At 56.1% G+C, this 26,404-nt stretch overlaps 1 protein-coding gene across 4 annotated transcripts; it reads left to right on the top strand.

The window, feature by feature from the left end:
* The first annotated feature begins 1,260 nt into the window (after positions 1-1,260).
* On the top strand, positions 1,261-26,404 carry BAHD1 (bromo adjacent homology domain containing 1). 4 transcript variants are annotated; one of them, XM_044765149.2, is made up of 7 exons: positions 1,261-1,400; positions 17,555-18,992; positions 20,761-21,143; positions 22,152-22,311; positions 22,717-22,793; positions 23,567-23,667; positions 24,109-26,404. In XM_044765149.2, exons 2-7 carry the CDS (start codon positions 17,570-17,572, stop codon positions 24,296-24,298), a joined length of 2,334 nt encoding a protein of 777 aa, XP_044621084.1. In that variant the 5' UTR covers positions 1,261-1,400; positions 17,555-17,569; the 3' UTR covers positions 24,299-26,404. The 4 variants fall into 4 exon arrangements, with proteins under 4 accessions (XP_044621084.1, XP_044621086.1, XP_044621082.1 ...); XM_044765151.2 differs by lacking the exon at positions 1,261-1,400 and adding an exon at positions 2,574-2,713 and having other exon boundaries at positions 23,576-23,667; XM_044765147.2 differs by lacking the exon at positions 1,261-1,400 and adding an exon at positions 2,574-2,713.

Genomic DNA, 26,404 nt, shown 5'->3' with positions numbered 1-26,404 from the left:
GAATGGCTCTCATGATCACTGCCGCCTCTCCAGTCAGTATTCCCTTTTTTCCTCCCACCAAGGCCCCAAATAGAGACAACTCTTCCCCCTACCCCATCCCACGGCCACTGGATCTTCACTCCTGGACGCTGGGGGAAAGTCCAGTCCTCCCGCCTCACCCTGCAACCACTTCCTAGGCCGAGCACAGGCTTCCTGCCACTTGGGTCTCCTTCCCTGTGACTAGGTACATTTCTCTTCTGACCTTTTTGGCCTCAATCCCTGCCCATTAGTGGGCATGAAGCCAAGGTCAGCACAGGCTGGGCTGCTGACAGGAGCCCTGTCCCCTCTTCTGCCTTGGCTCCAGGCTGCCAGGATGGCATGGCTCAGCTCCAGCAGCCACTGCTGCTGTTACCCTCTATCACCAGTCTCTGATGAGCGGTGGGGGACATCAGCCCATGGGACAGACTGGGGACAGGGAGAAGGGGGAATTTTGTGAGGTAGAAGGTAGGGCTGGCCTATTGGGGGTGGGAGGGACGGCTAGGAATCTTTGTCCTGGGAGGCTCAGGGAGGAGAGAGATCTTTTAGTGTCCTACTTTTATAGATTTCGGGATTTTGCTTTCCCTAAGGATGGGAGATAGGAGAAGGAGGGGCCCTTGTCCTAGGAGAACATCATCCTTTGACAAGTTTCTATGCCACAGTCTTAACTTTTAGCTTCTATTCACTTACTTCCCCTGCTGGGGGGCCCCCTCCTTTAAACACGTCCCCAAACACAGTTAAGACTCTGTGGGTCCCCTTGACAGCTCTAGTGGCAGATGGGGAACTTTTAGGGTTTTATTTCCCAGCCATGGAGGCTAGCAGCCCTGATTGTCTTAAAGGCTGCCTTCCTGAGTGCTGGAGCCTCAAGGTCTAGGAAAGGCTAGGCAGCGTGTGGGGCACAGGAGGAGCCCCTCAGCCACACACCAAGGCGGGGTTTCTCCTCTAGCAACTAGGCAGCCCCAGCACTCAGGGGTGCTTCTCTCCACCGAGGCGTGCTCGGCCCAGCCCCTCCCTGGGCTGCTCCCAGCGCTCTGGTGACTTGACACTACCGTTTTTGCTGCTGTTCCTTTTACCTCCCAAAGCTCCCCTCCCCCGCCTGAATTGGGAATGAGGCTTTGTTCTGGGGTGGACTCAGCATTTCTCAAGAACCTACTATGTGCACAGCCAGTGCTTACTGAAGTGAAGCCCTATCCCGGCTCTGGCAACACAAGGTGCTCAAGACACAGCCCCTTCCCGCACCTCAGAGGGACCTCCCACACCTCCGTGTGACCTCCGCCTGCTGTGCCCACCCACCCTGCTGACCCCGCGAGCGTGCTCGGGCTTGGGAAGGCACGTCTGTGGGTGTGAGATGGAGCCAGAGCATTCGGTGACTAGAGGGAAGCCAGGTAAGTGTCTACGCTTGGTCCCATCCTGGCTTGGGGACGCGAGGGAGGGAGTCCAGCCGGGGCTGTCAGGCTGCCCGCCCCCTCTCCCCTCCCCCAGAGAGCTCTGATGTTCCCCGCGGTGGTGGAAGAGGGTGTGTGGGTGTCAAGGACTCACAGACCAGGCTCTGCTGTCAGCTGGAAATGGATGAGGGTTCCACACTCTGCTTCTGAGAAGGGTGAATTAAGAGCTGGAGTTGGGGGCGGTAGGTGAAGGGGAGAAAGAGGAAAAAGAGATGCGGGTGAGGGGTTACCGAGCCAGGACCGACCTTGCTTGAAAGGAAAGGAGACGTGGCAGGCAGGGAAGTCGGAAAGATGAGGCAAGGGCGGGAGGGGCTTCTCAGCAGTCGGGGCCCTTTCGCTGGAGTCTGGGGCCCTTTCTGCAGGAAAGGGGGGTTGTCCTCTCTTGATTTTCGGCTGGTCTTCCCGAAGCTTTGCCCTGGGGGCAGCAGCCGCTGGCGAGGGTGGGGTGTTCCTCGGCCTGCAGTTTTCTCCAGTGGGGGCCAGGGGAGAAGAGGGAAGAGGGATGTAGAGGGGTGACGGCCTGGGTGGGGGCGAGGTAAGATTTCCCGGGGGGGTGGGGTAGCAGCTGGGGGATTGGGGCTCCAGGGTCAGGTCACCATGGGATACGGGCTCAAGCTCGGTAGACGAAGAGAAAAATCCAAGAAGCCGGCAAAGAAAACCAACCCCCACCACCACCCTTGGCACCGTACCCCTCCCCCCAGGCCCCACCACTCCCCGCACCGCCTCCCCCGGCCGCCTCGTGCTGCCCCCTGCGTTGGGACGACCGACCGACGGTTCTGATTGGTCGGAGACAGGGAGGGGGAGCCAAGGGCCGGATTGGCTGGCCGGGCCAGCGCAGGGCGGGGTGGCTGATTGGCGGAGCTGGCCGAGGGGCGCGCCGCTGATTGGCTGGGGACGAGGAAGCAGGAAGGAGGGCGGCGGAGGCTCCGCTCTCGGGGAGTTTGTGGGGGAACCGCGAGCGGCGTAGCGGATCCCGGAGCCCGGCCCCCGCCGCCCGCCCGTCCGGCTGCCTGCCCCGCCCGTCCGGCCCCCGCCGTCCGCCCGCCCGGGCCAGGCGCACCCGCCCCCCCCCGACGGCCCCGCCCGGCCGCGGCCCCCGCTCCGCCCGCCCGGCCCCGGCCCCCAGGAGGAGGCGCTGACGCAGCAGCGTGGAGCCCGGGAATTGAGCGCCCCCGGGGGGTTCCAGCCGCCGGATTCCAGCCCGGCCGGGGCCTGCGGGCGCCCAGAGCTGCGCCGTCCGCGCCGCCGTCCCGGTGAGCTAGAGGCCGGGGTCGAGGAGGGGGGAAGGGGCGAGCCAGCAGGAGGGAGCGAGCGAGGGAGGCAGACGAGTGAAGGGGAGAGGACTGGCCGCCCGTCAGCGCGCCCCACCGAGCGCGCCGCGCCGCCGCCCCCGCCAGCCCGGGAAGGGACGGACGGACGGACGACGCGAAGCAGGTGCGGCCGCCCGCTCGCGCCGCCTCCCTCCCCCGGGTCCGGCGCCACGGTCCCGCCATCGGGGAGCGCGGCGCGCCTCGAGGTGACAGCCCCCGGGGGGCCGCCCGCTTCGCAGGCCGGGGGCGGGGTGGGTGGCGGCCGCAGGGTGGCAGCTCGGCCGGGAGGCGGCGGCGCGGGCGTCCCGGGCCGCGGAGGGCGGGAGGACGCCGGTCGTTTCCTCGCCGCGGCGGAGCCGGCTCGCCTCGGAGTGCGCGGGCGGCGAGGCCCCTGCCCCCCCGCTGCGCCCCCTCCCCCTTCGCGGTCCCCGAGGCAAGGGGCCGCGGCTGGGGGCGGCGCCGCGGGATCGCCCGCTCAGGGTGGGGGGCGCCCTCCCGCGCTGGGAGCTGGCCGGTTATTACTGGATGGGGGACAGAGGATGGGGGCCGCGCCGGGGCGGGGGCTAGTGTAGACCCGACCTGATCGGGCTGGGAGGAAGGGAGGCGCCGAAGACGGAAGGGAACCGGTTCGAGAAGCGAGTGTGGGCCGCGGGAGGCCCGGCGGGGACCGTGCGGAGCGGCGGCCGAGTCCGAGGTGGGGCGGGGGGATCGAAGTTGTCAGACCGCCTCCAAGTGACAGCGGGACCCCGTGCTCGCGGCCCGGCCTGGTCATGCCCTGCCCGCCTCGCCGCCTCTCCTCCGGGGCGGGGGGCCGGGTCAGGTCGAGCCCGAGGAGCCCGCTTGGCGGTGAAGCGCCGGACAAAGGCGGCGCCGGAGCGGGCGCAGGTGGTAGCGTCGGGGAGGGGAGCGGGTCCGAGCCACCCACCCCGAGGGGCGGGCGACAGGGCCGGACTCTGCCCCGGGGATTGCGGGGGCCGGGGCGCCCGCCGGGAGGAGCTGCGGCACTGGCTCACCGCACCAGCCGCGGATCGCTTCGCCGTTCTGGGAAGAGAGGGGTCGACCCGGCCAGGGCAGAGGGGCAGAGGTGGGGGTGTGCACACGGTGGGCCTGGCCGGTGGCGATCGGGTTGCTGGACTCACCGAGGCGACAGTGCAGTGAGCCGCTCTAGAGTCAGCCAGGAATGAGGGGTTTCAGAAAGCAGAGTCTGCCCCTGGGCAGAGGTTTAATCCCACCTGGGACATCTCCTAGTCGACATGTCAACAGTCCTAAGAGGGCAGACGACCAGTTGTATTGGGGCCTAGGAGATACCCCCAAATGTGCTCCAGCAGTCCGTCCTGAACTGCCTTCAGCACTTTTCTTTAGCCAGAGAAGGTACCCATGCAGGGAAATGAGAAGCTGGGTTTATACATCCAGGCAGGCATTTAATGACTAAATAAAAAAGGTTTCCAGACCTTTTTACTTTGTGCCACCTGAGATTTTCCTTCCTACTCTCTCCACCCCTATGTCATCTGAATAAAGGAGAAAAGGGCACCACATGTCCTGGAGGGACACCACTGTCCTTGGCCCACTGGAGGACACTTGGAAACCAGTGGCTTAAGCTATAAGTCCCTCTAACCCCACCAGTCACCAGTTCTAAACTGGGTGCTGTTTTCCCAGTTGTAAAAACCCATTCAGAGCTCCCACGCCCCCTGGTGTGACCCCATACCTAATGGAAAAGTTGGGACCACAAAGACAGGGAAACTCCTGCTGTTTAGATTGTGGTCTTTTGCTGAGAATCTGGGTTTGAGCCCTACCTTACGGAGCTATTGGTTACTAGCTGCCCCCAGCTGTGGTTGGCTGTAGCCTGCCCTGGGAAAGCTGCCTGTCAGCCTTGCCTAGGATAGGCATAGAGTTAATTCATGGCCGCCCTCCATCCCCCTTCCCAGGAGGGTCTAGACCCCAGGCTGGGTGGAGCTGAGACTTGTGGGAAAGGGAGGTATTACTTCATGCAGGAGACTAAAGTTTGTTCTGAGAGAATTTAATTGTATGTCTAAGATCCAGAGAATGATGAAGAATCTCAAGGCCTTTGTGCCTTCTCTGGACTACACAGTATGTGATTTCTTTTGGTGGCAGTCAGAAGGGGGTGACCTGGTCTGGCCACTGGAATATAAAGGGGAATTGCCAAAACAACATTTTTCTCTTTGACAAGCTCTTTACCTGGTAGGAGACTCACGTCAGTGGAATCAAGTATTTGGGAAGATTTGCTTTGGAGAATTTAGTTTCTATCATTTTTGCACCTTCCTCCTTTTCTTCCTTTCTGTTGCCCTCCTGTCCCCATGTCAGGCCTGTGTTGTTATTACAACCTTTCTTTCCCTCCTGCTTCCTCTAGTCCTTCTGATCCAGTCTGTAGACGGCTGCTAGATCATTCTTCCTAAATCACTCCTTCCCCCATGTCGCTCTCCTGTCCGCAGACTTGCAATGGCTCCCCTTTTTCCTGCAGTCTGACCCTAGACAGTGTCCCCTAAGGCTCTCCCCTGGCTGTGTCATGCACATTTATCTCCCTGCATCTTTGCTCCTGCTCCCTTCCCCAGTTGTCCCCATTGAGGAGCCCCTCGCCTTCCTCTCCTCCCACCTGAACCCTTCTCATCCTTCGTCTCACTGTCACTCAGGCCACCAGGCCAACATTGCCTGCCTCTGTGATTGTGACTCTGGATTTATAACATGGTGTGTTTTTGAGTGGTTTTGTAGGTTGCAAGTTTCTTAAGGACCGGGACAGTATGAGTGTTAAACCTTGGTGTGTATGTGTGTGTGTGTTTGAATGTTGTGGAATTTCTGCTATAGTGCTGTGCACATTGTTTTTGTTGAATGAATAAATGCAGTTGGCTGCTTAGTTGGGTGGGAACAGAGGGGAAGCCTTCCCTTCTGCTTCTCCAGAAATGCTCAGTATGGAGTCCTTAGTGGTTTCCAACCTTTTCTGTCAATGGCATGTAGGTAGAGCATGTTTGGGGTACTTTTGCATGGGGAGCAAATGAAATTTAGATGTTGTTTCTGATATTCTGGCTGGGAAGAGTCTGTCCTGGGGATTGCTCACATGACACCATATAGACATGAATTGGAAAAGGGCTGTAACCCTGTTTTCCTCCTACCCTACCAGGCCATTCTCTCCACCCGGCTTTGCTGCTCTTATGCAATTTTCCTTGTTGTCCATGCTAAATGAATCCATATGTTTTATCTCTTCTCAATCCTGGGTGTAAATGAGGGAGAAAACATGGTTCTGAGAACAGAAAAGAAAAAGACTGCTGAGTCTGGCCTGTGGATGGGACTTTTGGGACTGTTGTTGGAAGAGGTGTTTATAGGGGCATCGCTGGCATGGAAGGCATGATCCGCCCCACATTGGACCCATCAAAAAGGAGAGCTATCATCCCAGCTCTCAGAACTTCTGTTTTTGTTTACCGTCAACCCTGGCCATGGGGGAAATGGGAGAGAGGACTGGTGACTGGTTTGAGTCTAGACAGTGAAAAAATAAATTCTGCATCCATCCCCTTTCCCCCCAAACCTCCCTTTTGTGCCCCAGTTTGATGATTAATGGACCAGCATTTCCCTTCCAAGTGGGAAGGCCACCCCTCACAGTTGCCATGGCGATGCAGACCGCTCCCGTCAATTAAAAAAAAATCCCTACTACTTCTGTTCTCCTTGTTTCTACTGTAGCAGGAGACAGGAGACAAGCTGCCTCAGAATGCATCTCCTGGGCTCTCTCCTGAACTGCTCAGGCTGATTTTACTGCGTGCCCTAGAACACAGTCCTTCCTCTCTTTAGGACATTTGCCTGAGTTTCTTCACCCTGAGCAAATTGTGCCCTTCTTGGATCCAGCAGGCCCTGGAATACTTCTGTGAAGATGCAGAGAAAATTACTGTTTTTTTATTAATCCACAATGCAAATCAAAAACCAGAAGGAGCCCTCTTGTATCTTTTCATTTTGGGTTAAAAAAAAAAAATCTCCTCCACATCTTCTCTGTTATGTAGAGATGTAAGTTGGGAAGGATTTTGACATCCATAAAGAAAGTTTCGGTAAACCTGGAAGGAATTCAACCTTCCAACGTACATACTTCACATTAGAGTTCTATAGGGATATTCAGTTTATTTATTTTCATTCCTCGTCACCTCTCTGTCCTAGCATTCAGGAGGACTTGTGTGTTTTCATTTTATCTGTTGTTAGTCCTCTTGGCCTTGCTCCTGCAACATCTGGCCTCAGCGCCCTGTCGCAAGGTGAGTCATTAAAGAGAGGGGGAAAAAACTCTTAAGGAAAAAAAGTCTCTGGAGTTGAGAAGTAGCCTGTGTTGAACTAAGGCTGCCAGCCGAAGCTGCTGGGTTTATGGAGCATTATATGAACAGCCCCAACATTAAAGGGCCTCCTTTTTATGAATGGGTTGTGAAGAATGTAAATAAAGCAGCATCTCTCAATGGGGAAGCATTTTACATAAGCAGTACTACCCCAGCCCAAGTATTTATGGGAATTTGCTAGCACAGTCTGGCAAGAATCACTTCCTTTGTGAACTTGCCATTGTGCTGGGGACTTCGGAGGGACAAGGAGAGTATGCTTCGATACTGAGGGCAGCCTCAGCTCTCCTGCTCAGCAGGTCCCTTGCCTTGACTTGGTGGGCCAGCTCAGGCCTAGAAGTTCATGTTAATCCTGAAAAGATGGAAATACAGAACGTAGATAAGAGCTCATGATAACTAGAAGCATAGAGTCCTGGTGCCTGGGGTCCTGAGATTCTGCAGCCCCTCACCCTATGGGTTGTTTCGACCTCCCTGGGACAGGGGACACGGAGGTCCTGGATGATGAAATCCTGCTTGGTTTTATGGGAGGCAACTAACTGGAGTAAAATGGACTGGTTTGAATTTCAGCTCCTTTATGTTTTTCCTGCTCACCTCCTGGTACCGCCACTAATGAGCAGTAAACCAGCTAACGGGGAGGAGGAGGAAGAGCAGTGGCGGCTGCGAGGCTGCAGACGGCCTGCTCGGGGCTAGACAGCCCGACAAGCGCCCTTGGCTCCACTGAGCTGGCTTTGCAGAGCTGCTGAGCACCAGCCGGGCCCTGGGGTTCCAATAGGGGCTTGATGCCCTGCCCTAGACCACTTGGTCTAGAAGCTGGGGACCAAAGGACTGTGGGTTTGGTGAGCAGGCCTCAGGGTGAAGTCACAGCCAGGATTTTGGGCTGTGTCCTGGGAAGGATTTTCATCCAGATTCCATTTTTCCCAGTGGGAAACACCTGCAAGGATGGTTGGTTATTCACCTGACTCAGCATCTCACACACAAAAAATAAAAAAATAACATTGTCCTTGAGATCCTCTACAGGGCCGATCCCCCGGGAATAAAAGAATGGGTTTGTCTCTCAACCTCTCTAAGATTTGAAATGGGGACTTTTTTCCGAGGCACCATGACCAAATTACCTGAATGAAAAAATGACAGGTGACTCTTCTTAGTTAACAACGTCAGTGCCAGGCAAGAACTGGGTCTACATCTTTTTTTCTCCCATCAGTGTGTTTTCCAGTGGATTGGAGGGGCGAGGTGCTTTGACTCCCTGTCCTTGGTTAAGAGGATGGGACCTGGGGTGTTTCCACCTTTTGTGACCCCCAGATCTCACCTGGAGTGGTGCTGACTGCTCCTGCGTCTGTTCCATCCCCAGTGTTTGTTTGGTCCCCCACCCTCCTTAGCTGCAGCTCTTTCAGCTTCCAGCCTGTGGAGGAGAGGGGTGGCTCACATTGAGGTCCTTCTCCAAGCCCAGGTACCTGTCTAAAATGTTTGGAGAAAAGTCAGTTTTTTAATCACATTTTCATCTGGCCAGGTGGTTTAGAGATGAATTATTAGTTTTTAGAGAGTCTTTGTAGAAATCACAGGAAAGGTATTAAGGTGCTACTTGATGCCAGGATATCCTGACGAGTATGCTGGAAGGAAAGATGGAGCCACATTTCCACTATAGCCAGGGTGGGCAGGCCCTCCTCGGAAGTGAGGGGGGTCCCCTGCTGTATGCCTGGAGGGGTTCACACAGTTGGAACAGTATGTAAAAAAGAATTGTAAAATTAATGAAGTGACTGTAAGAGATAATCTTCAGAGAAAATTGAAAGGACTTGGATCTGTTTGGCCCAAAGAGAGGTAGCCAAAGGGCAGTTAATATGTCTTCGAATATTAAGATGGCTGTTTGGTGTGTGATGACCAAATTTCAGTCGTCATTGCAGGTCGGGCTGGAGGAAAGAGATTTGATCTGACTCAAGAGATGTGGTTAGATGCGTGGGTGCGGTCTGTCGACTTCTTTTCTGGATTTACTGTAAAATCAAGACAACATATCTTTGAAAGCCATACCCCCTTTCTAGGCTATAAAGTGGGTTTGTTTCCAAACTGCAAGTAAGAGTTAGTTGGGAACTTTGAGCAGACTTTTCTGTAGAAGCACTTTGTAAAATTATGTGTACCTTCCGTGGCCAGCCCACAGTTGCCTTTAGTTGGAGTACCTCTTCAGTTCCTTTGTGGTGAAAAATCAGGAAAAACTAATAACGTATTAATGCCAATAATTAAAACAGCACTGAAAAAATGGAATGTGCAAGTGTCTGTCTAATGACAGTCTGTGACCCAGCCACTGTCCTGTATTGCAGTGGGGGTATGGGCTTGGGAACCCACACCACACACGCAGGCTTTGACCCTGGATGGCGCGGGAGTGTGGGCAAGTTCTTTTCCCTCTGTTCCTCTGTTTTCTCCTCGTTCAGATGAGATAACAGCTAGGGCGTGAGGTGGCTGTGAGGATAAATGAGAGTGAATATCGTGTGCTTTGAGTGGTGTGTCGGGCGCATAGTGAGTGCTTGACAAACATTAGCCATCCTGTTAGACTAGAAGCCTCTGTGGTGAATCAAGAATTCCCAGCCCTGCACACTTAGGGGATTTGGGGACTGATAATGCTAACTCTGGTTCTTCGCTGCTCAGTTCACCTTAATATAGGTGACATTCTTTGTCTTGATAGAAGTGTTACCCTTGCTCAATGGTTTGCACTAAGGAGTGAAATGAGAGGAATATTTTCCTGAGATAGCTGGGCAAGCTGGCAGAGAGAAGGAGGATGTGCTGTGTAAATATGAGAGATTTCTTGAAGTAGCCCTCTTGAACTTGGATTACATTGAAAAGGCCTGGTGGACTCGCAAGATGGGGGAGAATGTGAGGTCAGAGTTTCTTGTCCCGGGCTCCACGTGGTGCCATCAGTCTAGGGTAGATGGGGTGGGGCGAGTGGGCAACCAGATCTTTATTCATTCAGCAAGCTCTTATTAAGCCCTGTGGATGGCTCTACTGGTAAGAAGGCAGAGCCCGCCTGTCCTCATAGTTCTTGCATCCTCACGGCAGGGTGGCACTAATCGGTCAGTCAGTTAGGTGTGAGATCTTCGAGTTGGGTGCCGACAACTCTAATAGGGTCTGCCTTGTGGTTCTGCTTGTGCTGGCAAAGTGTTGGGAAGGCCTGGTCTCGCGTCTTGTTCCTCATGGCTGGCTCATTCAGGAGGTTAGCACTCTGCTGGGGACGCCAAGGACAGAGCTCCCCTCTTGACCTGGTTGGCCGGTTTCTTCTGTTCAGGACAAGAGATAGCACCTCCAGTCTTGGCAAGCCATCTTAGAAATCTAAGTTATTGGTTCCTGGGGTGTCCTGGTGGTTGAACAGTACGTGTGTACCCTTTGCCACCCCAGGCAGGTGCCTGAAACAGGCAGGTGAGCTGTTGTGTATTTTGAAGAATGATGCATCTGTAGCCTGAGCTTTCCCCCTGGGTCCATTGAGGGCCTGGTGCTGAGCGTTGGGGTGCCCTGTCCCTATTCCTGTTTTATGTCTCCCTTGCTGTTAACTGCCTGGAGCAAATGAGTCCTGCTCCAGGAATAGATTTACTTCTGGTTCAGCCTGGGTAGGAGGGTCTGAGGGAGTCTTGCCCCGATGCTCCCTTGTCCCCCAGCCTGGAGTAGTCCTATGTGGAGCCAGTAGGGGTGAGTGTGGGAAAACTTGCATTTGTTTCCTGCCCTCAAGACTTCAGCTTTTGTCTGCTACCTCTTCCTGCATCCGAGTGTTTGTGAAGTGAGTTTCTTAGACTGCTGTCTACCCCTCCCTACTGGGCTCTTCTCCCCTCAGTACAGCTGGCATGAGGTCGGCCCTCAGTAAGTGTCTGAGTCCCAGCTCGGATGTACCCTCTGTGAAGCTGCCATGGAGCTGGAGCTCTCCACCGAGCCCCAAGCTCTCCATCACAGCCCCTGTCGCACTGTCTTGTCCTCTTTCTGCCAGCCGGGCTCCAATTTCTTTTTTTTTTTTTGCATTTTTCTTCAGCACTTAATACTTGACATATGGGGGAAAGAATGAGCTTGTATTGAGCACCATTGTATACCGGGTACTCTCCTAGGCATTTGACAGACAGTCTTATTTAACTTGATCCTCATAACAACCTTGCTGTCTATAGATAAGGAAACCAAAGCTCAGAGAAGCACAGGCTGTTGACCAAGCCCACTTAGGATTAGCAGCAGCACGAAGTGGCTTCTAACCCTGTATGGGTCTTACCTCTGCTGTGTCGAGCCGTGGCGAGGGGCCAGCAAGTGTTGGCTGTGTGAGCAAAGGTCACAAGAGGTGCCGGGTGCCTGGGAATGAGCAGCGGGGGCTGTGGCTTAGCTGGAGCGGCACCTGCAAATACAAATCTGCCTTGTGCACACAGGAGCTGTGCACTGGGAAGAAGCTAGGGGAAGGCAGACCGCCTGAAGTAGGGAGGTGTGCCTTTAAAGAAAGCTTCTAAAGACTAATTTTGTATTGCGCTTGATCACCTTATGATTTGTCACGTTCGAGTTTCTTAAAGTCGAGCACTGTGGTATGCTTAAAATAGCAGTGGTCTCTGCCCGCTGTCCTAGCTCAAGGGTCCATGTGTATATATCGACTTCTAGATCCAAGAGGTACTCTCATCTCTCTCACTCGGCCCCCTACCTATCGGAAGGGCCATGTCCTAAGACTAAGGCACTGGCAGTTTCCAGTGAGAAGGTGGTTCCAACAACTCTACTGTTCATGTATTTCTGTACTTAGTTGCGATTCTAATATAAAATGGAGAGTCTACTTTATAGTCTGAGTTAAAACTCCTCTTTTCCCACTGAGATTTGTGTTCCTTTGTAGTTACAAGAGATGGGATGTCTGGCTTTGTATCTGGAGCCAGAAGTAAGTGGAGGGTTCTGGACACTTGGGTGCAGCTCTGGGCCTGTGTGTCTGGGCTAAGATGGTCAGAGTGGACAAGAGTGGCCAGAAGTGGGGCCTGGCCGATGCATCAGACTGTATGTGGGGTGGGTGCGGACTTTCCCTGCATGGCCGCTCCACGGCTCTGAGCTCCTGGGAGCCGCCAGTGTGAAACGTGAGGAGCAGGTGGTCTGACAGGCTATGGATAGGCTTGGTGCTTCCAAGGGGGGCGGGCCCAGTTCCTCAGATGGCCACCAGACCTGAGGGCAGTCTCTAAAACAGGCTGTATCCAGACGGGTTAGGCCAGTTCCCTTTGGTTGGGCGACGTGCTTCCTGCCCAGGTAGGTGTTCATAGGGTCCTGGCCTGGTTGTAAAGTGCGTTGAATGCCCGCAGCAAATGAGGCTGAATGGGCACCAGGGAGGTGGGGCTGGTGGCCATGGCCACTGCTCTCTCCTCAGGGACGGCACCCTGGGGCATGAGCTCTGTGCTGCCAGAGGACTCTGCTCTCTGGGTGCCTGCACCGGCCGCAGCCAGATGGCGGCAACAGGCAGAATGTACACCCTCCGACCCCATCCCCTGGGCCTTTAGCATCTGCAGATCTCGCCTTTCACCATCCAGGTGAATGTTTCTCGGAGGCGCAGAGTGTTGTTCAGGATCTGTTGGGATACAGTTTCTGCCCCTGTCTTGCTCTGTCGTAAAGTGAACTCTCCACAATTCATCCCACACTGGGTCCTGCGTGGGGAAGGAGCTGCGTCGCCATCTTTCCCTGGGGTTGGCACTTGCGTGTTTCCATGGACTGGGTGGGGGCCGAGCAGGGTGCAGGTGCAGGCTGGGTTTTCAGATTTCTCCCAGCGGAAGCTGGCTTCCCCACCACTCTGGCTCCTGCTGTGGGGAACGGCCTAGGCTAAGGGCAGCAGGCTCCTCTCCTCTGTTAGTGGGTCTGGAAGAGGGGAGGGATGTTGGCCTGCCTGCTTCCTACCCTGCTAGGCTCCTGCACGGTGACTCTGTTGTCCTCACCCCCGCTCTTCAGTAAGGTTCATTTCGATGTGTCCGTTTTAGATGAGGCATCTGAAGTTCAGAGAAATTAAGTAAGTTCCTCATGAGGGGCAGAGCTGGCATTTAAACCCCGGTCTGCCTGACTCAAAGCTTGGTTCTTTCCCCTTGACCAGCACTTGGGGGTTCAGGAGCTCCCAGCTGCGTCTTTACCTGGCTTTAGTGTAAGAATTTGAGCAGCTTCCCCTCTCTGTTTTGCCATGAGTGCCATCAGCTGAGTTGAAAAGAAGAGGAGCCAGCCTTTGTGCCCTTGCTGCTTTTCTTTTCTCATAGAAGATTCAAGAAACTCAATGCTGAAGAAAAAGTGTTATTCCTTTGGGGGAGGGGGAGGTTATTGCAGGACACATTGCAGAGGAGGGCAGTGCTTAACTCAGGGCCACTGTGGCTTTATGTGTAATTGGGAGGCGGCTTGGGTCAGGGCCCTTCCTGGCCCTCACCCAGGTGACCACCTGGTCTGCCTTTGCCTAAGACCCCCCCCTCAATGCTCACCTCCCATTAACAATAAACCAAAAAGACTGAAAAGCAAAATTTAAAGTGCAGTGAGTCAGAGAGGTTTCAGGAAGGGCAGTGGCAGAGCCCTGGCTCCTGAAGCCCTAAGAACGGGTGTGGGGCTGCTGCCTTGAGCTGGGTAAGTAAGGGGGGAGCCACGGTCAAGGCTGAGGACCACTTCCTGCCCCAGGGCAGCCTCTGCTTGTGTGAGACATCTGGGCTTGACTTGCTGGTCTAGGCCCCCCCCTCACTTTCCCCTCAGTGATGCCCACAGCCCACACTCCTCCAGACATCTGACCCTCCCTTGCACACCACATCTTGGGTGTGCTCTGCCCTCGCTGGTGGGGGGTGATGTCCTGTGCAGCTGCAGCTTGAGGGCAAAAGACACGTTCTCCCTCCCTTTCTGCTTCTGTGGAGATGGCTTCTCCCAGCCCTGGGCAGGCCTGGGGCAACACAGGCCCAGACCTCCCCATGACACTTCAGCTGGGCCTCATCTCCCTCCTCCATTTTAAGACCCTGATGTGCCCAGGGCTGAGATGGCCCCTTTGCTGTCTTTAGAGTACACTTGGGATTTTGGTTTCAACCTGCTGTCTGGGCCTCTGACTCAGACCCACCAGCGGTGGGCCACTGTCCTTCACAGCAGCTGGCCGATTGCTCTTCAGAGCTGGGGACAGTCAGACTGACTTTCTTCAGTGAGAGCTTGCTTGACAGGGTCTAGGTGAGGGATAATATGCCCTGGGGAGGCCCTCCTAGGAACCTTGTCCCAAGAGGGCCTGGACTCCCTGTGCCTGGGAGGACAGGGCTTCCCGGAGAGGAGGAGGGTAGTGCAGAGAGAAAGTTCCTAGTTGAGGCAGTGGATACATGGGAGGGACAGGACAGCAGGAGGATTGGCAGAGCTGGAATGGGAACCAAGCCTATTGCTTTCCCGGAGCTTCTTCCCCAAAGGAGCTGGGCCACCCCTTGCAGGTTAGAGGGGCCCCGGCAGGCTGGGAGCCCCCTCCACCCAGCCCCACCCAAGGGAAAAGCTGCAGCCAAGGTTCTCACATGTCCAGCTTCAAAGCATGACTCACCTGCTCTCCACGGACTGGGGTACAGTAAGGCAGGTGGCGGAGACCCTAGCCTCTCCTCGGGACAGTGAGTGACGTTGCTGTCTTAGGCACCACATGAAAGCTAGGTGTTGTTTCCCTTGTGTGTTCAATGGCCTTGGGCGTTTTTAGTGGGTGAGGGGAGATTTGGCAATTTTAAGGGAGGCTACCTGGAGGTGCTTACGCTTGATTTGGAAATGTGACTTGCACCCTGTGATTCAGAGCTTTCCTGGGATCGTCAGCCCAGGGACAGTAGGTGTCCCTCAGGGACTAGAGGGCTGAATGGGAGGTGAAAGAGCAAGACTCTCTACAGGGAACAAATTCCAAGGTTCTGGAGACAGGCTCCTGAACATGGAAGGCCCTGCTCCTAGCCGCTCCCTGCTTGGGACCTTTTGCGTGTTGAGAGGACAAGACTGAGAAGTGGGCAAGTGTGCCAGAATCCTGGGCGCGTCCACCCATGCAGCCAGTCCACCGGCAAACTGGCGGGGGAGCGGGAGCAGGCCAGCCACCCCTCCGCTGGAGCTCCTCCGCTCGCCAGGCTTGGAAGCACCTCCCTGTGCTTGCTCTCCCATCTCCCCCTCCTTACTGTGTACATGATGTCCGTGTCCTTAAAGGCCGCAAGCCCAGGTGACCTCAGCCTTGGCCCCCACCATTCCCAGGCCTGACTTCTCTGGTAACTTGGGGCCCATTGAGGGGCTTCGGCCCCTCAGCTGTGTGGTCTGTTTACTGTCCTCTGTCTCCAGGCCCTTTGAGGGTGGGGAAGGTTGGGCCTCAGCTTTCCTAGGAAATACAGATGTGCTTCTCCTTGCTGCTACTCCTCCACCTCCAGCACAGCGTGCCCTGCATTTGAGAAAAGGGCGTGTGGGTTGTAAGCAACAGATGCTTTTTTTTTTTTTTTTTAAAGATTTTGCTTTTCCTTTTTCTCCCCGAAGCCCCCTGGTACATAGTTGTGTATTTTTAGTTGTAGGTTCTCCTAGTTGTGGCATGTGGGATGCCGCCTCAGCATGGCCTGATGAGCAGTGCCACGTCCGCACCCAGGATTCGAACTGGCGAAACCCTGGGCTGCTGAAGCAGAGCGTGAAAACTTAACCACTCAGCCACGGGGCCGGCCCCAACAGATGCTTTTGAGAGTGAAAGGAGGCATTGCCAATAAGCGTGCTGAGCAAACAAGGATGGGCAGGCACCCTGATTAGAAGCAGGGACAAGTCTTAGGGAGCCTAGCAGATGCCTGGGATTTTGTAGGAGCTCTCCTGTCTGTGCTTCAGGAATGAATGGGTTTGCCTTCTGTGACTCTGCGTCTTGCCTGGAGCCTGGTCTGTGAGCAGTGGCAGGTCCCTGCACGTGGCCAGAGCGATGCCTGGCACGCTGCCCCCCTTTTCCAGTTTTCCAAGTCCTTTCTTGGGGCCGAGGAGTGCCCATGCTGCCCTCAGCCTGGTTTTCTGAGCCCCCTTTCTCAACTAGTGCAGCACGTCTCCGGAGAGAAGGGACCCAGTGACCCCGGCCGCTGGCCCAAAGCCACAGGAGCGAGCTGGGCAGGGCTCAGGAGTCCCTGGGAGCCCTCAGGCTTGGGGCCGTCAGGGTTAAATCCTGGCCCAGCAGGGACTGCTCTCAGCTCCTTGGGTAGAGTGCGTGCGAATAACAACAGCAGTGGGGAAAGTAAGCTGAAAACCTGGGCCTGCTGGGTGGGGAGGGGTCGCAGGGTGCCCGGGAGGCCAGAGCCTTGTCTGGCACCTTACTTGGCGGCCCCTTGCTTTGGGTTGGGGAGAAGGTAGGGAGTGAGCAGCTCAGTCATCTCTGACCAGACACTGACACCCGCACCCCCAGTCTTCATTGCTTTGGCTGTGCCAGCTTCTCGCACACAGCCGGCTCTGGACTTTTTCATTCAGGACGGGGCCCAGGCTGCCCCAGGTATGATGGGGGTCGGGGGAGTGTTTGCCAAGCAAAAGTAGGAGATGATGCCTGGTTGTGGGCATTTTCTGTCAGGACTCTAGGCTTCCTGTGACTCCTCCACCCTGCCCCCCGTCTGGCATCTTGCCTACCAGGAGAGAGAGCCGAGGAATAGGACAGGACTAACAAGGCAGCCCCAGTTTGTCCCCTGAGTTAGTTCTTCTCTTTGATACTTTCTTTTCCCAACTCTTAGTGGCTGGTGGGAGTTTAAAGCTATACCACAGATCTAGTGTGTGGTCCCTGGCTTTCCTACCTGGGAATGCTCATCTCAGCCTTACCGACAGCCCTTCCCCAGGCACTGGCACAGTTTGGGCTGCCCTTCCCTGGAATTGAACCAAGGTAGCCTAGCTCCTAGGGTTGGCTGAGGCCTCCCTTGACCACAGGCTCCTCAAAGCCAGGGCTCTACCCTTTGGGGGCTTTCCCGACAAGACCCAGGTTATGGCTGTTCTGCCATACGTGCCAGACAGGGTGTCCTCACAGACTGGACTTTGCCTCCCCCACTGCCCAGTGAGCAGTTTCCTTATCTCAGCTCCTCACTGTCCACTCCTTATCCTCCTGTGGCCAATCTCAGAGACCCCGAGATGGGGGAGGGGTTAGTAATGCTTTTGAAGGAATAGAGGGGCTCCCACCACCCAAGTCCCCCCCCTGGCCTGGTGTCTTCAGAGCTTCCTGTCTGGCAGTGAGTATCTGGTGGCAGAACAGGTAGAGAGAACAGAGAGCTTTGCCCCCAGCTCCTTCTGTCTTATGACCCTGGGGTCTGCATTGTTCTGTGGGCTCTCCAAGGGCTTAGTTCAGAGAGGGACCCTAGGCTAAAACGAGAGTGAGGCAGCCCGACCCTGCTAGACCTTTGCCCTCTGGAAGAGGTGTCCTGGGTAAATCCAGCCTGGAGATGGGGTGGGGATAGGCCAGAATTACTGTGTGAGGGGGATGCTGGATGGGCTGCCATCGGGGAGAAAGCAGGCAGGCCAGGCCAGGGTGGGCCTCTCTCATTGCCTGCCTCCTGTCCTGCAGATTGGAGGATACTCCATGACACACACTCGGAGGAAGTCCCTTCCCATGCTGAGTTCGGGCCCCACCGGCCGCCAAGAGCCCCTGCAAATGGAAGGCAGTAATATGGAGCAGGGGGCAGAAGATGTGGAGCCAGGCATGCCTGAGAGCCCAGGGCACCTCACAGGGCGCCGCAAGAACTACCCACTGCGTAAGCGCCCATTAGTTCCTGAGAAGCCCAAGGCCTGCAAAGTGCTGCTGACCCGCCTGGAGAATGTGGCCGGTCCACGGAGTGCAGATGAGGCTGATGAGCTGCCCCCTGACCTGCCCAAGCCCCCTAGCCCGGCTCCATCCAGCGAGGACACTGGCCTTGCCCAGCCCCGCAAGCGGCGCCTGGCCTCTCTCAATGCTGAGGCCCTCAATAACCTGCTGCTGGAGCGGGAGGACACCAGTAGCCTGGCGGGCACCCGCCGCAGTCGAGGGGGAGACCCTCACCGCAGCCGGGACCGCGACAGGGCCACTGGGGGCTGGTCCTCCAAGAAGCGGCCCCGACCTGGGGACCTTGGAGGAGGAAGTCGGGACCTGTCTCCAGAGCCAGCACTGGATGAAGCTGCCCGCCGAGATGGTGACCCAGCTCCCAAGAGACTGGCCAGCCTGAATGCAGCTGCTTTCCTAAAGCTGAGCCAGGAGCGGGAGCTGCCCCTGCGGCTGCCTCGTGCCCATCCTGAAGCTGACGGGCGTTCCACTGAGCCAGCGGCACTGAAGGCCCCGAGGCCAAAGTGGGCCAAGGTCAATGGCAAGAACTGTCCCAAGGCCCGGCAGGGGGCTGGCTCTGGGGAGGCTGCAGGGCCACTCAGCTGGCAAGGACACCCTGAGGAGCCATGGCCACCTGCCACCCTTCGTAGGCCATCCATCCAGCCACCTTACCAGCCCTTGACTAAGGGTCTGGAGAGCCCCTTGGGGCTGCGCTCCCACCTGCCCCTGCTCATGGGTGGGCAGGCAGCCCTGAAGCCGGAACCTGGGCGCCCAGGCGAGGAGTCACCTGCCCCCAAACAGGAACTGCACCAGCCCTCTTTCCCCACACCCCAGCTGTCCCCGCTGCCGATGCCTGGCAACCCCGCCGATTACAGTGGCCTGTGTGGTCGGCCTGAGCTGACTGAGCTAGGCAAATTCTACCTGTACTACAGCCAAGAGGGGCTGCAGTGTGGGGGCTACTCCCTCTGCCCCATGCTCCCCGAGGGCAAGCTGTCCCCAGTGGCTGCACCTAACGAGGGGCTCCTCTTGGCCCCAAGCTCAGTGCCCGCAGGCAGCCCTTTCCAGCACCCTGCCTGGGGCTCTCGCTACTGCTCCAGCGAGGACTCTGGAGTGAATGGCTACAGCATCTGTGAAATGTTGCCCTCGTCTCTTACCCACATTGGCACTACCTGTGGCGGCTGCCCCTACAAAATGCCTTTTGCAGCAGGTAAGTCTTCCTCGGGGTGGGATGTACCAGGGAGTCTCTGCAACCTGGTGTTCTAGGAGGGTGGGGCTGCTTGGGGTCTGGCTCTTGCATGGGAGGGAGAGGTCTTTGAGAAGGGAGCATTCTCCTAGTTTTGTGGCCCAAGCCTAGGAGCATTCCCAGGAAAGGGGCATGTTTAGCTCTTAGCAGCCCTGCTCTGTCCCCGCTGTCTATGGAGATTTCTTGGCCTGGCAGTTAGGTAGCCTTGTAGTGGAGGGAGGGAGCAGAGAGGGCCTCTCCTCCTTCCCTATAGGGAGACTCATTCTTAGACTCTGAGTGCAAGATTAATATTGAAATTAAGCTTTTGCTAAGTTGTTCCCATGTCCCTGTAGCCCTCCTCAAGAAAAGCTAGAATTCCTTACTTTCCAGAAGCCCAGACCCTCTTCTGCATGCTGGCCAAGTTCAGCATTCATGGGAAGGGTGGTGGGGACCAGGCCCAGCAGGTGGTGCCAGCTACAATAGTATACAGACTTTGAAAGAGAGTGGTGCCCAGACTTAGCATCACCTTGCTAGGGGCGGATGGGGTGGGCACACTCGGAGAACAGACAAGCAGAGACCCTGGCACAGGCAGGGTGCTGCCAGACCCCGTGGCTTTGGTGTCTGCCTTCCCAGCAAGACCCAGACACCTGAGAGGCTCATGCTGCAGCTTATGAGATACCCCTACGGTGAGCTCTCTTCCCCCAAACTGGCAGGAGTGTCCTCACATGCCTCTCCAGGCCCCCTTCTTGGCTCCCTTGTGGAAACAAAGTGACCACAGCCATCCTGGCTGGCAAGCCTGCCCTGCTGCTGGGGGAGTGAGTGGCCAGGCCTTCCCAGGGCTTTCCCCCGCAACCCGTTCTTGAAGGGGTCTATAAAACAGCTTTATAGACCGGTTGGCTCTGGCCAGACTGGTTGTTGCAGATTCTGCTGTGAGTTGGAGCTCTAAGAAGTGACAACAGACTTCTTTCTGGGCTTTTCCTTCTCTTTCATGCCACTTTCCGAGTCTAGACACCTAACTTGTGGGAGCTGAAACCCTTATCCCTCCTCCCTTCCTGGGGCATTACGTCCCCGGCACTGTTCTAAGCACTTTATATAGGAGGGCATGTAGCATGTCATTGAGCATAGACTCTGGAGCCAGACTGCCTGGAGTGAAAGGTTTTCCCCCATTTCCTTAGCCACGTGACTCTCAGACAAGTCAGTAACTGCTCTGTCTCTCACTTTCCTTAGTTGTAAAATGGGGGTAATGGTTCCTACCACATAGGGTTGTAAGGATGAGACGAGTTAATACATTGATAAGAAAAACACCTAGGACACACTATATGATATTCACAACTACTATTTCTATTGCAAGGCTCTGAGAGGTAAAGTGACTTGCCGGAGGTCACACAGCTAGTAAGTGGCGGGCCTGGGATTCATATCCCAGGCTGTCTAACTCCAGATCCCCTGCTCCTAAGCGCTGTGGAAGCCTTAGAGAAGATGAAATCACAGCTAGAGACACTGTTCTCTTTATCTCCCCTTCTTTCAGGCTAGAAGGGGAGATGGAGATGTCTGTGGACCAGTCTCCAAGGTCAAAAAACACTCTTAGCCAGTCACTCTGACAATCTACCTTAAAGGCTCCTGACCCCCACCAGCCACCTCAGTGGCATTTGGGTCCACACTCAGAATTAAGACAGGGGCAGGCCCTGAGAGCAGAGGGGCCAGGGGAGTTACTGCTTGTCCTCACCTGGCCTGACCCCCTCTCTCCTTTTTCCAGAAGGCTGTAGGTCCCTGGGCCAGCTAGAATTTCCTCTCCCAGAAGCCGGCCACCCTGCCTCACCTGCCCACCCTCTCCTGGGATGCCCTGTGCCCAGCGTGCCACCTGCAGCAGAGCCCGTCCCCCATCTTCAGACACCCACCTCGGAGCCCCAGACAGTAGCCCGCGCGTGCCCTCAGAGCGCCAAGCCTCCTAGCGGCTCCAAGTCAGGTCTGCGCACGGGCTCCAGCTGTAGGCACACTGCGAGGAGCAAGGCTGCCCGCAGGCCCAGCCACCCCAAGCAGTCCCGCGTCCAGCGCCCACGCCCGCGTCGTCGCCGCCGCCGCCGCACCAACGGCTGGGTGCCCGTTGGGGCTGCCTGTGAGAAGGCCGTCTACGTCTTGGTGAGTGCAGCTCTTTGCTCCTGGGGACAAGGGAGGGTGGCAGTGGGGGACCCAGGACCTGCAGTGAGGTGGGTCTCAGGAACCCCAGGCTCTAGCTACTCTGTGAGGTGACGAGGGGCTCCAGCTCACTTGGACTCCAGGAACCAGTCCTGCTGGCCCAGCCTGCTCCCCCAGCCTCTAGTGGTCTTGTATCATGCGCCTTGGGGAGGCCAGAGGATGCACAGTCAGTCACAGCTGGTGGCTGCCATCTCTGTCACTGACTTTCAGTGAAGCCATCTGAAGTATCTTCACCTCATCCCTGCTCATGCTGTCCCTTGTATCCTGGATTATAAGATGCAGGACTTGTGTGGAGGCTCTTTAGATAAGTACGTATAGGGGATATTGGGGTAGGCAGAGAACCTTAGTGATATGGGATCATCTGGGATCATGAAAACAATGTAGGCTAAAATTGATTGAGCACTTCTTAAGGGCCAGAACTAAGCTAAGCACTTTGCTTGAATTATCTGCTTTCATTCTCACCACTCCCTTGTGAGGGACAGACCCTGTGTTCCTAAGATTATCCTCATTTCACAGATGAGGAAACTGAGGCTTAGTAATCGATTCAGTAATTTGCCCAAGGTGACACCACTTACAATGATGGTTTAAGGGTCAAACCCAGACTGTCCCATTAGGAAGCTTCAGGACCTACCCAATGCTAGGGCTTGGAATGAGAGAGCCAACTGTTGGGGGTGTGGTGGACACACTGCACCCCAGAAGCTTCAGGCCACTTTTCCACCCCTGCTCCCATTTTTCATCCTTTCTCCAACCATGGGGATTCCCCATCCTGCCCCCAAAAGCCAGCCTTAGGGAGAAGGGGCCATCTGCAAACTGTTGTTGCAGTTTCTCAGTCCTCGGTGGTTTGACTGCCCTGAGGAAAGCGTAGAGAGGACGTAATCCGCTCCCTCCCTCCCTCCTCACTCTGAGGGTGGCCCCACACAAGCCTATTTGTGTCATTGGTTTGTTGCTCAGGATGAACCCGAACCAGCCATCCGAAAGAGCTACCAGGCGGTGGAGCGGCACGGAGAGACGATCCGAGTCCGGGACACTGTCCTCCTCAAGTCAGGCCCACGAAAGACATCCACACCTTATGTGGCCAAAATCTCTGCCCTCTGGGAGAACCCTGAATCAGGTAGCCCCCTGCCTGTTTTGACCTGGCCCTAGTCTCCCCGTGTTCTTGGCACAGAGTCTGCCTTCCACTCGGCCAGCATCTCTCTGCTGCTGAGGGCTGCAGACGGCCTTGTGGCTTGAGTTGGATCAGCTTATTAACCTTTCCAGCCACCAGGGCCTGGGCACCTGTCCCCCTAGCTCACCTGTCAGTGCCTTTTCCTCTTTCTTCCTCCATGCTAATAGCATTCCAGGCCACTGAAGGCCAGGCTTGGCCTGGGGCAGGGGACATGGGTGGCTGGAACCTGCAGGATTGGCCCAATCACTAAAGTTGGATGAGCCTCCAGGGCAGGTGGCCCGGCCTGCCTGCCTGTCTAAGTAACTCTGGGGTTGCCAGCTCAAGCCGTGACTGCTTCTCTTCTCCCCCCAGGAGAGCTGATGATGAGCCTCTTGTGGTATTACAGACCAGAGCACTTACAGGGAGGCCGCAGTCCCAGCATGCATGAGGTGAGCCGCTGGGCACATGGGTCGGAGAGGGCAAGGGTGGCAGAGGGAGAAGTTGTGGCACTATGAGCATCGTGTTGGGGAGGCAGCCATGGGCAGTCAAGTCTCTGGACTCATCACCTTGGATGCCAGAGAACCTGGGGAAGGGCCTGGGTTTTAGCCTCTTTCCGAATACTGCCCCAATTCACATTTCAAAGGGAGTAGTAACCTTTGTCTTAAAAGGGAGGCAGAAAGGGAACCCTCTATGGCAGAGGGTGCCAGAGTGGGAGCAAGCAGATTTGTTCTCCTGGCGACAGGAAAGGAGAGGTGGAGCAGCACGCCTGTCTGCTCTGAGACTGTCTGCGGCGTGAGAGGGAGGGGGAAAGACTCCTCTTGACACCCCTAGGCGCTCTACCGAGCGTTGTGCGAGGAGCGGTAATGTCTCTGCCCCGTCTGAGCTCCCTGTCACTTTGTTTCCTTCATTGAGACTTCTCATCTAATCAGAAGATGCACGCCAGTTCTCCTCTCCATCCCTGGGCATGGGGTGGAGGCCAGGAGCCTGATGATAGTCAGGGGCTGGAGCAGACACCTGGCGGGATCTAGGAGGAACCTAGGAGGAATGCCTTGGGGTGCTAAGTGAGGAGCAGTTAGGCTGAAATTCTGGGAAGCTCTCGCTTTCTGGGCACTAGCTGGAGTTACCTCAGGTCAAGAGTCCAGCAGAGGGCTTAGCGTCTGCCTTGCTCCTGGAGCTAGGTGCTTCCAGCCCTGGTAACCAGCCCCTCCTCTCTCCCTTTGAGCCTTTGCAGAATGAAGTCTTTGCATCGAGACATCAGGACCAGAACAGTGTGGCCTGCATCGAGGAGAAGTGCTACGTGCTGACTTTTGCCGAGTACTGCAGGTGGGTGGTGCCCTGCACATCTGCTGGCTTCTCCCCTCAGACTCCCCAGGGCTGTTTGGGGGCTGCCTGTGATCCCCAAGAGGATCTTACTCACTGGGCCTGACCTCCCAGAACTTTCTTCCTCATAGCCTGCTTCCACCATCTAATTTTTGTAGAAGAAGAAAAATTGTTTCCTCTCTGAGACAGGGTTGAGGAGGTTACAGTACTGTTCTCAGAGAAAGTCACTGAAAGCTGGCAGGTGGTTGGGAGGGAGGCCCCAGCAGGTGTGATCCCCTAGTGACAGAGAAGATGGGCTGGCAGTTGGCAGGACAGAGATGGAGGCAGCATCAGCCCTTGCAGGGGCAGGAGGGGATGTCCCAGCTCCCTGGGCAGGGTGGGGAAGGAATTGGTCTTCCTGCAAAGGTGGCTGTGGTAAAGACAGCAAACGGTGTGTCACTGCAGATTCTGTGCCATGGCCAAGCGCCGAGGTGAGGGCCTCCCCAGCCGAAAGACAGCACTGGTGCCCCCCTCTGCAGACTACTCCACCCCGCCACACCGCACAGTACCCGAGGACACGGACCCTGAGCTGGTGTTTCTTTGCCGCCATGTCTATGACTTCCGCCATGGCCGCATCCTCAAGAACCCCCAGTAGCCTCCTCACGCCCACACTGGGCTGCCCACGGCAAGTGGGGCTCGGGGCAGGGGGCACTGCTTGAAGCACAGCACTTGGTTAAGGGGCCACAGGGGCCTGAGGTTGCTGGCCTGTGGTTCTCTTGGGGGGGAGGGCAGGGGCCCCTTTGGGTTCTGGGCCCCATGGGAGGGAAGGGGAGGCCAGGGTATAAGAAAAGCACCAGAGCTTCTCAGCTTGGCCCAGCGTACCTGTTTGTGGTCCCCTGAGCAGAGACTCCTGAAGAAGCAGTCTTCCCTGAGGCTGGGCCAAGCCTGAGGGGCATGGGGCCCTGGAGGGGCGGGTGGGGGGTCCTTCAGGAACCAGGCCAAACAGGCCTTTCTTTAGCCTCCCCTGGGCCCTTCAAGGGGGAGTGGGAGCCAGCTTTACCTCACCCACTGTGACCCGCTGCTTCCCCATCAGCCTGGGACCAGGCTCTCCCAGATTCCGGCACAGCTCCGAGCTCGTTCCTTTGAGGCAGAGAGAGCCAGAGTCTGGCTTCCAGAGCATTGACTTCCTTTTCCTGGACTTGGGGCCTTTCCCTAGCTTTCCTCCTCTGCCCCTGCAGTAGCCCCTGGTGCTGGGACAAGGTACCCGGCCCTCACAGTCCTGGGTGTGGCCCACTTGTGGGAGTCAGCTTCCTGTCCGCCTCCTGGTGAGGGTGGCCCAGCAGGTCTGGCTTCCCAGAAGTTAACTGATCAACATGGGGTTCGTTTCAGGGCAGAAGGGAGCTGGGAGGGGGTGGGGGGCAGGGGGCAAGGAAAATTGCTACCTGATTTATTGAAGACTTTTCCTCTTGCCTTACTCTTGGAGGTTCTAGGAAACCTCTTGCAGAACTTCACACATGACTCTTCAAGCCACACCCACCTGAAATCAAACCAAAGGAGTGCTGTGGCTCCCCTTGCCCTGCCACCCCCTCCCCTAGTCTTTTGTAGATTGCACTAATTTACATCCCAGCGAGAATCAACACTGTATCAGTCCGCAGACCTGCTGAGCTGCAGCCACTCACTCTAGGAGCTAAGGACCTGCATTTTCAGTTTGTTCCAGTTGCCCAGGGGCCCTCTTCTCACCTCATGCTGCTCCCCAGAGTAGATTAGGAGGCTCAGCCAGCTCCCTGCTGTCCTTGCCAGGGCTAGACCCTGGCCCTGGGGCTCTCTGTGAGGGAGCTGGAGCAGCCCGGTTCTTTCCTATTTGTACCAAAGAGGAGCATGGTTGGAGACGGAGGGAGAGGGACACAGCGTGGCTTGGGCCTGGTGCTGGGAACCTGCTCGTGAGCACTCCCATGGGGTACACCCTTGGGGACAGAAGACAAGGAGGGCAGCATTGAGTCCTCCTCCCCTACGGAGAGGCAGACATAGACCCAGCAGGCTGAGGAGGTGGCGCTGGTGAGGACAGGAGCTGGAGAGGGAGGTAGAAGCGAATCAATCGTGAGGGCACCCCCTCCGAGCAACCCCCTCCCCCGTGCTGCCCAGAGAAGACCTGCTGCTCCTGATTGGCCACTGGGCTGGGAGGGCGGAGGCCTCGGGGCTTCTGAGGTGAATTTACACATGGGAAGCCCAATCCCAAAACCGGAGGGAAGGGACTTGGGTCCCCTTGTATTGAATAAGCTGGTTAGAGGAAGGCATCATCAGTCCGGGAGGGCCAGGCAGTAAGAGAGGCTGGTGAGAGTGGCCATGGGGGTTCTGAAGAGCCAGCCTTGGAGCCAGCTCATTCCCAGGTGCTGAGCCCTTGCTGCCAAGGGGCCCAGCCTCACCCAGCAGGAGAGGAGATCAAGGTCCCTCCTCCCAGGAGGCAGGGTCTGCTGCCCAGAACTTAAATGCTTTTGAAATCTCTTAGATGTGGAAATATTTTTTCGAACCTGAAAATGCAGCTGGTAGAATTTCAATGGAAGCATAATTCATGTAAAATATATTTTAGTTGATATTTTGTAAAATGCACTTTTTGTGTGTGTCGACCCTGGTTTCTCAGATCTGTATTTCAGTGTTTACAAGGGAGGGAGGACCTTTCCTCACCTCCCTTTTGACAGAGATTAGAAGTACTTCTTTAAGAAAAATAAATAAATTTGAGAAATTGTATTGATTTAGAAAAGGA

Source organism: Equus asinus, chromosome 2 (assembly GCF_041296235.1).
Source record: "Equus asinus isolate D_3611 breed Donkey chromosome 2, EquAss-T2T_v2, whole genome shotgun sequence".
Classification (NCBI taxonomy): Eukaryota; Metazoa; Chordata; class Mammalia; order Perissodactyla; family Equidae; genus Equus; species Equus asinus.
The sequence above is the reverse complement of the archived record's forward strand: the minus strand, read 5'-3'. Positions and strand labels throughout refer to the sequence as shown.